The sequence below is a fragment of the Sminthopsis crassicaudata genome, chromosome 2, assembly GCF_048593235.1.
Source record: "Sminthopsis crassicaudata isolate SCR6 chromosome 2, ASM4859323v1, whole genome shotgun sequence".
NCBI lineage: Eukaryota > Metazoa > Chordata > Mammalia > Dasyuromorphia > Dasyuridae > Sminthopsis > Sminthopsis crassicaudata.
This window is the reverse complement of record NC_133618.1, coordinates 515,243,504-515,255,887: the sequence shown is the minus strand read 5'-3', so window position 1 is coordinate 515,255,887 and position 12,384 is coordinate 515,243,504. Positions and strand designations below refer to the sequence as shown.

Sequence of the window (12,384 nt, the reverse complement as noted above, 5' to 3'; positions counted from 1 at the left end):
TCAGAAAATGTACCACTTTTGTCCTATTTGTTAGTACAAAACTGATACTAAATCACTTGCTGTTTTCTAACACTGCGTTCCCACTATTGCAGACGCTCATCTCACATTTAGGCTGTTGTAATACTCTGTTGATTGGCCTTCCTGCCTCAAGTCTCTCCCACTCTAATCCATTCCTCTACTACCAAAGTATCCTCCAAAAGTATAAATCTGACCATGTCAGACACACAGACACACCTACTAAATAACCTCCAGTGGCCCAAGCCAGACCAAAATATGAGTTCCTATCAGCTTTAATTGTGTTTTTGTTTTAACTGAAAAAATGTTTGATTTTTAAGGTTCAAAAATATGGTCCACAAGGATACTTATAATTTATTGGCCCTGTTTCCATTTAAGCTTGATCCCATTGCTCTATAATAATATTCAAAAAATAATAAATCAAGCTTTGATTTGAATTGCTTGTGGATTTTCTAGGGGTAAATGATTACAGTGAACAATTAACAGTCTGCACAGCTTGGGGCCTAATCCTCCATTTCCAGAATTTTCACCTTGGGACACTGCTGTTCTCATCATTGGTAACTACTTCTCCTGGCCAACTATTTCAGGCAAATGTGGGCAAGCTTCACTCCCCTTCTCCCAGCTGTCTCCTGCATAGCCCAACTACCTGATCATTTTGTAAGTAACTTTCCCATACAAATTCTCCAATCCTAGAACCATGATGAAATCAGCAACCACTCTTCCTGGATAGAATATATTAATCTGCTCCTCCATGGCCCTCACTATCCCTGTAACTTCACACTGATCTTCCCTTAGCTGCCACCTAACATAGATGTTATTTCATCGATTAGATTGCAAGTTCCTGATGTTATCTTCCCTATTGTAATGTAAGTTCTTTTTTATAAATATATGTGTGTATATATGTACTACACACACACACACACATATATGTTTACATATATATGTATTTATATGTATACAAACATACACACACATATAAATATATATATACATACATACTATATAGGCATATATGTATATATGTGTGTGCATATATATTCCCAACCAAGAAAAAAAAATTTCCAATTATTACCAAATTGTCTCCCAAGAGACAAAAGATTAAATTTAGGATTTGAGACTCTTTCTGAGATTTATCCAATCAATTTCACCCTAACATCTTCTCTTTATTTTCTATTAATTCCCCTAACCAGGAAAGTGATTTTCCTAAAACATAGTTTTATTTTGTTGTACCACAATTCTCTTTTATTGTCTTGATTCAGTTTCCCTGAATTGTTCTGCTTCAGTTTTTAATTGTTCTGCTCAATACTGCAACAGCATCCCTCCCTCTTAATCAGAATATTTGATAAGAATAAAAAGATCTTATATCTTAGAATATCAGAATGTCTCTCCCCATCCCAGTCTATCAGAACATCACATACTGTTTTATCAGATGCCTCTTTCCATCTCCGGTGCCTCCCCCAACCCTGTCAGAGTCCCATTTCCACTCGCAGCAGACTCTGTTCCCACTTTGGTCTACCCCCTGTGTCTGAGCCATGTGTATGTATGTCATAGAGAACTCACATTGTTTGCTGGATTCTTGGAGACAATAGTTTTATTCAGCCCTGGGGGACCAAACTATAAATCCATTTGGTCCCAGGAAATCTCTCCCTTTCGAATAAAATATTAAATGTACTCTCTAATCTCTATCTTGCCTCAGTTTCTCTGGATTTACAATGTCATGCTCCATCCTCAATGAATTCCCATGGCTCCTTATTACCTTCAGGATGAAATAAAAATCCTCTAATATTCAAAGCCCTTCATAACATATCTACACAAATGTACCCATCCTTCCAATCCTATACTTTCCATGTACCCTACATTACACACATGATTTTCAGTTTGGGGATCTCCTGGCTATTTCATGAACAAGACACTTCATCTCTTGGTTCTGGATATTTTCTCTGTCTGGCCCCATACTTATGCTTTTCCTCCTTATTTCTGTGTAAGGGCCCTTTAAATGGGCTGCGCCACAGCACATCATTGAGGCCCAGAAACAATTTCTATGGATATTAGGACTGCCTTGTAGGTGGGATCCTGTCCATTTTGAGATAGCTTCGTAATGGGTGACTCTCTCGCTGATTGGCTGTGTGTGAGACCTCACAGGCTCTTTATAAGCCCACTGCAGGCAGCAATTGCGCTCTTTAACCTGGCGCTCTTCACCCTGGCTCCCTAGCCTGGGTGGCCAAGCCAAGATGGATAGCCAAAAGAGGTAAGGGTTTTGGTAGTGAACACGTGGGTCTTCTGACCAGGTGTTCACTAGGGAACCAACAAGTCAGGGCGTCAGTCAGGGCATTATGTGAGTAGGTATAATAAAGGCTTTTAAGATTACACGTGGCTGTTCTTGAGTGCGCTACCGGTTATAAAGCTATAGATTCAAGGATTGTGGCCAGAGACCTTTGAAGGCCTCAGAGGAGGCGAGCTGGGTAGAGTTCACACTGCTAAGCACAGTGGTCAAAGGTACTCTGGTGGGTCTAGGACAGACTAGTAATTGTAACTGCCGGGAGAGCACGTTACATTTCTCCTTCTGATTTCCCTGTCTTTTTTCACTTGTGATTAACATCCCACCTTCTATGGGAAGTCTTTCCCAATCCCTTTTCATTCCTGTGTTTTTGCCTTTTGTTTATTTCCAATATTTTCTTGGCCACAACTTGGCCACATATTTGTTAACTTATTTTCTCACTTATTAGACTTAACTTCCCAGGGCCAAGAACTACCTCCTACCCCCCACCTCTTTTTTATTATCTTGAGCATTTAGTACAGCGCCTATCGCTCAGTAAGCACTTAATAAAGGCTTCTTGACAGACTGGCTTGCCTTCCCTGATTTAATGAAAGGATAGAGCACCAGACCTAGATTCAGGAAGACTCATCTTCCTGAGTTCAAATCCAGCCTCAGACACTTTACTAGCTGCATGACCCTCACTAAATCACTTAACTGAGTTTCTTCATCTGTAAAATGAGCTGAAGAAGGAAATGGCAAACCACTCCTGTATCTCTGCCAAGAATACCCCATATGGGATCACAAAAAGCCAGACAATAATAGAGAAGTAAATGGAAAAAGGGACCAGAAAGACACAGAGCTAGAGTCCCCTATGGGGTTGCCCATCTTCAGCATGTGAATAGTCCAAACACAACTCTTAGAGCTAATAATACTGGTCTATCCAAGAACTTAGCCAAACTTCCTTGCCTTCTTCCTTCCTATATCATACCTTTGAGGTAGTATACTTACTATTAGTTGTGTTATTTTCTTGGAGATTCAATGTTGGTCTCTATGTTCTAGCCCAACCCTATTCTCTCTGTAGACCAAAGGGAAAACCTGGTAGCTATACCAATAGTCACTTAAGACAAATATCATCAAATTAGCCCTTGAATTATAGGGGGACATGATAGAGAAAAGGGAGTACCTTTTGTAGTATGTTACAAAAGGAACCTCAGGGACCTCTCTGAAACCTAGAACATAAACTGGAGGGGAAAGGAGATGGAGGAGGGAGAGACATAGAGGAAGGTAGAAAGAGAGAAGTTAATAGTTCTATTCTAAGAGCATACATAGCTGCATGCTAGAAACAAACTTTGCCAGGCACAGAAGAAGTCAAGACACATAGAACACAATTTCTCTATTCAAGATATACAACATAGCAAAACCCAGCCAAGGTTGTGCCAAGGAACAGACTTCAAGTAGGAAAATGTTTGAGGAGAGAAAGAAAGGTGCATTTGGGGAAAAGAAAACTGGACTATAGAGTTCTGTGTTTGAATCTCAGCTCTGATACTTGTAAGCAGTACAAATATGAATGAAACATTGAACCTCCCTAAACCTCATTTTCTTTATATCGTCAATGGAGATCACACAGTTTTTTTGAGACTTTCTCCCTATTTCAACTGGACAGAGCCACTCTTGGGTTCAATACCTGTTGGCACAGAAGCTTTAACCTGCTCCATTTTTACAACATGGTTCAGGTTCATTCTTCCTTAAACATTTCAGTGGCCCTCTATCCTGAAAGCTCACCAATCAACATATGCCCTGCTACTGCTCTGAACTCTAAAATATCATTTATCTAACAGTTCTAATATCCCCTCCAGCAGGGACAACAATATTTCTACTCAAAGGAAACATTTTGTAACCTTAAAAGATGGTAGCGGTATAAATGACTGTTATGAGAGGCCCTGTCAGTTGGATGCTGATGAGTAGAACCTGCCTGGAGAAAAGCATACAGACATGAGGGAATAAAGACAAAGCTTCAGTCTGGAGTCTCTGAGACAATCACTGACCCAGATCAGATCATCTCCATGTGAGGACACAGTAGAGAAAGAACTGTTAGTTTCAAAATGACCTTCCCAACACACCCAGATCCCTAGATAGAAGACTGATGATATATTGTATGACTGCAAGACTTAATCAGAGAGGGAGATGCTATCTTCCCCATCACTGATCCCCAACCTGATGCACAAAGAAATTTGATAAGGGGAATGACTAAATCACAAGGCCCTCTTGGGAAACAATCTAAAGATAATAAGCTTGGCACAATCCATTAGGAAATGAGAAAGGCAAAAGATATTGGTGAATGCAAATGGTGGCCAAATTAACTGACTTGCTTCTGGGAGGAAGGGGATCAAGACAGTAAAGAATCTTTAGTGAGTTGTCTTCTCTAGAATGTCTCTGTAATAGGGGAGTAGAGAAAATACATCACATAATTGCCTTCCTTCTCCCATCCACCATTCACCTGACTTCATTGTCAGATCATATAGTCTTGTTTGTGGACTGCAGGGCCAGTCTTCTTCAAAGAAGATGGCCCACTTAGTGTAGTTCAAGCTCCTTAGTCCAACTATTTCTAGTTCAAGGAACTTAAGGGAGAAGGTATATTTCTGTGTTAGGTGGGAAAAAAAACTAGAAACGATGTCATGATTATTGTCCTTAGAACATCTGGATCCCTATCAGTAGGTACCCATTGAAAAGTAGGCAGAGCTCAAGACCACTTGAAAAATATGTCAATGTGTAGCCTCAGGAAGAAAAGATTTAAGGATATGATAGCAATTTTCAAGATTTTTGGCTCTATTTAAGGAAGACATCTTAACAATTAAGGCTACATATCAGGAATAACTGCCTAACAACCAGAGATATACAAAAGTAAAAAGGGATGCCTCAAGAACTTGTAGGAGGCCCTTCTTGGATGTCTTTATGCAAAGGCTATATGGTTAGTTGAGTTATTTCAGGCGAAGAGATTAATTCCTTTTATGTATAGGTTAGACTCGAAGGCCACTGAGTTTCTTTCTGTGCTTTTCTGAGTTAGATCTATTCAAAAGTGGAATCCACTGCTGGAGAAAGTATAATCCTAATGAATCATTGATCAATCTCCTATGAGTTTCATTAGTATAATAATTTTTCAGAATTTGATTGCTTCTGAGTAAACTGAGAAAAACCAAGTTTTTAATCAGAAAAAAGCCAATGACCAGACTTGGAATCCTGTGGTATCCCCACCAAAGTATAGAAATCTTTTGAGAGTTTGCCAGGCCACAAATCACAAGGCTAAAAATTTCCTATACCAATATAGTGGCAAATTGCAACTGTCCATATCTCTATCAAAATCTAGTTTCTGGGGAAGTTATGTGGGGCAGTGGATAGAGCACCAGCCCTGAAGTCAGAAGGAACTGAGTTCAAATCTTTCCTCAGACTCTTACTCTTTCTAGCTGTGTGGCCCTGGGCAAATCACTTAAGCTCAATTGCCTCAACACAAAAAACAAACCAAAAAATAGTTTTTTAAACACTTTTAGCAGCACTTTTTGTTGTAGCAAAGAACTGCTAACAAAGTGAATGCCCATCATCTAGGAAATAGATGAATAAATTAATGCATATGAATGTTATGGGATATTATTCTTCCATAAAAAATTTATGGATGGGATCAATTCATGGAAGCCTGGAGAAACTAGTATGAAAGGCTTGAGTGAGGTAAGCAGAAGTGAGAGTAAAAATGTATACAGTGGAATAGTGCAAAGACTTAAGAACTTTCATAAATGTAATAAATAGTCAGAAGACTGATGGTGAATATGTATGCATGAGAGATAGAGGCAAAGACCAGAATCAGGTGTGTGAGCTAATGGAAAATATTTTCCCCCTGTGTTTCCCCATTACTGTTCCCAGACTCAGTAGAAACAAAAGATCTCTTCACCCATGATCTTGGCCCATTTAGTGATTTGTCTGGATTACTTTTGATTCTCAGTGGCCTTGAGTAATACTCCTACAAGGTCATGGATCGGCATGCTCCTGAGTCAGGACTCAACAAAGTCAAGTGAGATACAGAATGAGAAAAGGGTCACCCTTCCTTTCCCCCCTGTAAATATTCTTACCTTTACCTCATTGCCTCTTTTCCACAATTCCATTCCTTTTCTCTTGTCATATCAGGGTTTTTTGTATCCTTTCTCTTCTGTCATTTCCCAAAACTTCCTCACTCCCATACACTTCACTTCAACTACTATCATTCTATCCTTTCTTTAACTACTCTGCTGAATGTCCAAAAGGGCCCAGGTCTTAGTGTCTTTAGCAGTCTGAAAGGAGTGATCCACCTTCCAGTGGACTTCAGACTCATTTTTGTTCAGAGTTACTTATTCTGCTAATATAATATGTAAACATTGATAATGCAAAACCTTGAAAAAAAGTATTGGTTGGGTTGGGGAGAGGGTCTTAATGGTTGTTATTTTGGTTTTTTGTTTTGGTTTGTTTTGGTTTTTTGGTATATGTAGCCCTAGCAAGTGACACATAAGAAGTACTTTAGTTGGTAGTTTGATTAGTCCAAGTAACAACTTGAGGACCCAGGGCAACACAGAGGGGAGTCAAGAGCAACTGCCAGAGAAATTATGATTAATCAGATAACTGGCTCTGCCCCATTGGAAGACATCATGACGAGGAAGTTCCTGTGGTCAGTGTGGCCCTCCCTCTTCTACCTGCCTTAGCTACAAATGTCAGAAGGTAGGAGAGAGCTGGAGCAGAAGCATCATCTGCTCTGTGTATCCTCTCTGAGAAGATGAAGCTCCTCTGCCTCCTCCTCCTGCTGCTGACTTTTCTTCTGGCTCATGAGACTGGAGCTGGTGAGTCTCCTTTTGCCCAGAGAATCAGGTTTGAGTCAAAGTTCTACATACACTTCCAGGAGTACATGTGGCAGTGTCCCAGGACAGAGACTTCTGCTTGGTAGACACGTCTTACTGGGCCAATCTCTTTCTAGAAAGGCTCTCTAGCCTAAAGGTAAAGGTTAGGTAAAAGTAAAGGGGTAAAGGTGGGATTCAAGCTTGGAGATATTGTCCTATGCTGAAATAGAGATGGATTTTGCAAGGGGATGTAAGAAATATAGTGATGGTGATATTCAGAGTCACAATATTGGACTTAATTCCAGAGGAGAAAAAATAAGACCTGAGAAGCAATAATGACAGAGGGAAAGCCTAGGGGGCTTGGGTTTGGGCTAGGTAGGAGGTGGTGTCCCACTATTTCCATGGACCTGTTTGGCCTCAGTTGTGTATATCTATATATTTGGGGTATGTGCATATGGGGGAATTCTCTTTCAGATGAGATCCTTGGTGGCAAAGAAGCAAGGCGCCATTCCCGTCCTTACATGGCTTTTCTGGATATCAAACTTTGTAATGATCTGTTCAGCTGTGGTGGGTTCCTGATTCGCAATGACTTTGTGATGACAGCAGCCCATTGTGTAGGAGAGTAAGTGTGTCTATCTCCCTTCCCCCTCCCTGATACTCACCAGGTGAGGGATCCATTAAAAATAAGAGTCTAATAAGGGCACTCCTGTCACGTGAAAGGAAAAGAATCCCAGTCTGAGCAAAAGCAAGAGTGAGAAGAGTATTTGTGCTCCTAGTTGAGATCTGCCCTTTCCCTTTCAGGCCAATCCACCTTTGATGACTGTCCTACCCTAAATGATGAAGCTCATGCTTCAGATCTTACCACCCAAGATTCCATAGCTCAGCCAATTTCTTCTTCCCTGACACACTATGATATTTGTTGTTCCCAGAACTTAGCAACTGTAGTTCTATGGAGAACTAAAGTCTATCACAGGGTTCTCTGGGAGCACACATTGGTACAGTGAATCTCCTTTTAATTTCATCCTGGACCTTCTGGACTTTTTGTTCCCTGGAGGCTGAATCAAGAGCAGCCTGAGGCAAAACAAGCAGATCCACTTGTCACCCAGAACTCACCTGGACAACCCTTCCAAAGGAAGTTAGGGAACTGTCTCTACCCCTTACAAGTACTTCAGCCCTGATTGCTTGAGTCCCACATCCCAACCCTGAGCCCCATCAGCTACCATAGAGACAGGGAGGGGAGACTGACATTCTAGGAGAGTCCTTGGACCCCATTCTCAAAATGTTCCCTTCCTGAAGAATCTGGAACTCCTAATACCCCCCTCTTCTCTTGCTTCTCCAACAGTTTCATCTCTGTCAGACTTGGAGCACATAACATCAACAAGAGAGAAGAGACTTGGCAGATCATTAATGTCACAAAACAATTTCCTCACCCAGAATATAATGCTGAAAGGCTTCTCAATGACATCATGTTACTAAAGGTAATAATTAATAGAAAACAAAGAACTGGGAATCAATAAGTTTGGGGCACTAATTCGATCTTATCCCCTGCCTTACCTCTGTCACTTTGGGCAAATAACTTGAACTTTCACACCTCCAGTTTTCTTATTTATACCATGAGAAGTTGGGCAAAAATATGTCTGAGATCCATTCTTGCTTCACTATTCCTTGCTCAATGTTCAGAGATGGGAGTGGGGGGAAGAGGGCAGATCAGCATATTTTACTTCTCCACAAAGAACAGAACCATTAGTAACAGATGGGAGGAGGTGATGGAGAGGCCCATATTTCAATTCTGTTTGAGTAAGAAAAGGTATTCTTCATGGGATCGTAGATTTAAACTTAGAATATTAGAGACTATCTAGTCCAACCCCTTCACTTTATACATGAGGAAACTCTGGCTCAGAGAGGTTTGAACACCTTGCCCAGGATCACAAAGCTACGAAGAGCTAGAGGCAATATTTGGACCCAGGTCTTCTTGGCTCCAAATTCAACCCCCTCCCCACTAACACTCTCAAAATCAGGCCTTCTCAGAGTTCAAATCCAAGAGCTTTTCCATGAAATATTCCACTAAACCAATAAGCCAGCAGCTCAGGAAGTAGTAAGTTCCCCATTACTGAAGGTCCTCAAAGGTTGGATTTCAAGGAGGACATTTCTATTTGGGAACAAATCATACTGTGATGTCTAGGGGCCATTATAACTCTGAGACACTGTGATAGCTGTTTTAGGGGCTATAGTCTATGAGAATTGTGTAATCTAGTAGGAAGCACTAATTCACAATCAGAAAACATGGTTAAGTTCTAACTGTAACCACTTATTACCTACGTGACTATTGACAAGTCATTTAACTTGTGGGAGCTTCAGTTTTCTCATGTGTAATATGAGAATAATAATACATTACCTACTTCACAAGAATGTTATAAGAAAGGTGAGCATGCTGCCTGGGAAACAAATAGTGCTTAATAAATGCTTTTTCAGTCATTCATTCATTCAAATCACTTTGCTACCTATAAAATGCTGTATAAATGTGAGAAATGCTCTTTTCCTACCTCTCTCATTCTGTGATATTAACTCTATATCCTTTTGTCTTCTAGTGTTTTCTCAAAAATCTGAGGTCCCTGCATCTCTGGAGCCCTTAACCCAGCCCATATGACCCATCCCTGGCGCTGACAAAGCCCTTTTCCTTCCTTTTCACAGCTGGAAAAGAAAGCCAAACAGACAACAGCAGTGAGGCCTATTCCCCTGCCCTCAACATCCAATTCTGTCTTACCTGGGAAAGAATGCATAATAGCTGGCTGGGGAGGTACAAAACTAAAGTCCTCGGGATCAGACACTTTACAGGAGGCTGAAGTGAGAGTAACGAATCCCATTTACTGCAAAAACTTTACATGTTTTGATGAGAGATCCCTCTTGTGTGTAGGAACGCCCAAATCAATTAAAACAACGTTCTCGGTGAGTCCACAATTCATATTAAACTTCTTTGGAAATCACTCTCTCTCTAAGAGTCAGAATCCTCCTAAGAAGGGATGGCGTCAGCACTTTCAGCTGGATCTAGGACTTGGGCAGGGGTTTGGAGCATAGGGTTGAGGGGAAGAAATGAGGTCTGTAAGAACAGGAAATATTCCAAATCCCCAAATCCAAGCCCCATTTCCCTAGTATTTGTAGGTGGGAGGATGGGAGACTCATTCTCTACCCCTCCTCCATATCCTACTCAGAGTTTCAGAGAGATACTGATAGGGAGGAGAGAAGGAAACCTGGGTGGGAAGGTGCCTCTGGATATGACCCAAGAAAAGAATCTGTGAGGGAACTTATGAACCCAGGAAGGTCCAGGATTTCTACAAACAGCTCAGAAAGGGCCAGGGCTAAGTGGGGCAAGGTAAGATCTACCTTTCTTGCTTACTCCTCTTTGTCTAACAGGGAGATTCTGGAGGACCCCTCGTTTGTTCTGGTGTGGCCCACGGCATTGTCTCATATGGAAACAATAAATATCCGCCTTCTGTCTTCACAAAAATTGCTCATTACAGCTCTTGGATCAACCAAATCCTAAATGCAAATTAGCTCTGTGGCCCTGGCTCAGCAAAAAGGAATCTCCCTCCTAGGGCCCAGCCTCCTGTCTAGGACTGTTCCTCATCCTAGGGCTGTCCCCTTGTCTGCGCACTTTCATCCGGGAGTCTAAGATGTGTGGGGAAGGGGAGGAGGTTAAAGGGTATGAAGAATTACTCTGGATATTGAACTGAAGGTCTATTATGACTGCAATAAACCTAAGCATCCAAGCTTGTGTGCATCATTACTCTCCACCACTGTAGTCCCCTCTCTTCCTGCCCAAGGTAGTCAGCATAGCAGCAAAGGACCTCCTAGAGAAGAGGGAGTCAGTATTTACAGTTTGGGAGTGGAAGTAAATAGTCCTCATCCTCCTTAGTTGTTGTTTCCTAATGGCCACTCACTGCATTAGGTTTTAATTGGACACCACTAAGAATGCTGGCCTTATTTTGGAAAGAAATAAAAAAAGAAGAGAGTACAGGCTTCACAGAATTCACTAGTGAGCTTCACTATAATTCCTAGTAAAATGCTGGCTTATATTACTTCAAAAATTATTTGTGAACATTTTAAAGAGCTTTTATTTCTTTTTCTTTTTTATTCTTTGCTGTAAGGAATGGCCTTCTGGGATGAAGGAGAGAAAGATATATTTGGAAATAAAATGATAAAAATTTTATAAATGCAAAGCATATAAATTTAAAAACTTGAAAGAAAAAAATTGAAAGATAAGTAATCTTCCACAAGAGTTTATAATGGTTCATCAAGAATAGCGCATGCTAGATTCTCATTAGTTCCCTTTTTGATTGGATTACTAGACTGATAGATGAGGAAAGCCATAGTCTTAGATTTCATCAAGATAGTTGAGAGTGGTCAGATCACAGAATTTAAAGCTGAAGGGGATCTTAGAGAATATGTACTAAGTCTCCTTCATTCTGTACAAGAATGAGGCACAGATTAAGGTTAAGTTACTTGCTCAATTTCATACAGGTACTAAATAACAAATCCAAGTTCTCTGATTCGAAATTCCTACTACCTTAGTATTTCTTTGACAGTATCATGGACAAGATGAATTTAATCATCCAAATTATAATATAGTGAAATTTTACGTTAAATATGTTTGGAATTGTTTCAGTGATAAATCCAAGAGTAGTCAATAATATCAACCATCAATCTATATTGATCTATATTGCCGTGTCCTGGGATCTATGCTTGGTGCTTTCATGTTAACATTTTCATGAAGAACTTGGATAAGGATATAGATGGAATCTTTCTCTTTTTTTTGTTTTTATATTCTCCAGTTACATGTACAAAAAACCTTTTTTTTTTTTTTTTGGTTATACATCTACATATTTTTTACATATTTCCTTATGATTCATTTTAGGAGAGAAACATCAGAACAAAAGGGGAAAATCACAAGAAAGAGAAAATAAAACAAACAAAAAAAAGTGAACATAGCATGTATTCATTTACAGTCACTCTCCATAGTGCTTTTCATATTTGGGTGGTGTTTTTCAAAAGTGTATTGCAGTTACTTTGGATCACTGAACGTCTGAGAAGAATCAAATTTGTCATATTGATCACTACCCAATCTTAATGTTGCTATTGTGTGGGACAAGACCACCAGCTCAAATAAATCAAATAAATTAAGGAGATTTCTCAAGGCAAAAGCAGAAAGGAATTCTCTTATGATCTTGCCAGAAAGGGTATCTCCCTCCCCACAAGCAGTTG

At 40.2% G+C, this 12,384-nt stretch overlaps 1 protein-coding gene across 1 annotated transcript; it reads left to right on the top strand.

Annotated features, from left to right (window-relative positions):
- The first annotated feature begins 7,038 nt into the window (after nucleotides 1–7,038).
- On the top strand, nucleotides 7,039–10,782 carry LOC141553680 (chymase-like). The gene is made up of 5 exons (XM_074285213.1): nucleotides 7,039–7,128; nucleotides 7,600–7,747; nucleotides 8,468–8,603; nucleotides 9,817–10,071; nucleotides 10,537–10,782. The coding sequence occupies exons 1-5, from the start codon at nucleotides 7,065–7,067 to the stop codon at nucleotides 10,675–10,677; spliced, it is 744 nt and encodes a 247-aa protein (XP_074141314.1). The 5' UTR covers nucleotides 7,039–7,064; the 3' UTR covers nucleotides 10,678–10,782.
- Nucleotides 10,783–12,384: the final 1,602 nt, after the last annotated feature.

Bases quoted from the DNA above. Each gene is read 5' to 3' on its own strand.
- LOC141553680 (XM_074285213.1), top strand. From the start codon at position 7,065: ATGAAGCTCCTCTGCCTCCTCCTCCTGCTGCTGACTTTTCTTCTGGCT. The intron at 7,129-7,599 runs GTGAGTCTCCTT...ATTCTCTTTCAG, and splicing joins GGCTCATGAGACTGGAGCTG to ATGAGATCCTTGGTGGCAAA. The intron at 8,604-9,816 runs GTAATAATTAAT...TCCTTTTCACAG, and splicing joins ATGACATCATGTTACTAAAG to CTGGAAAAGAAAGCCAAACA.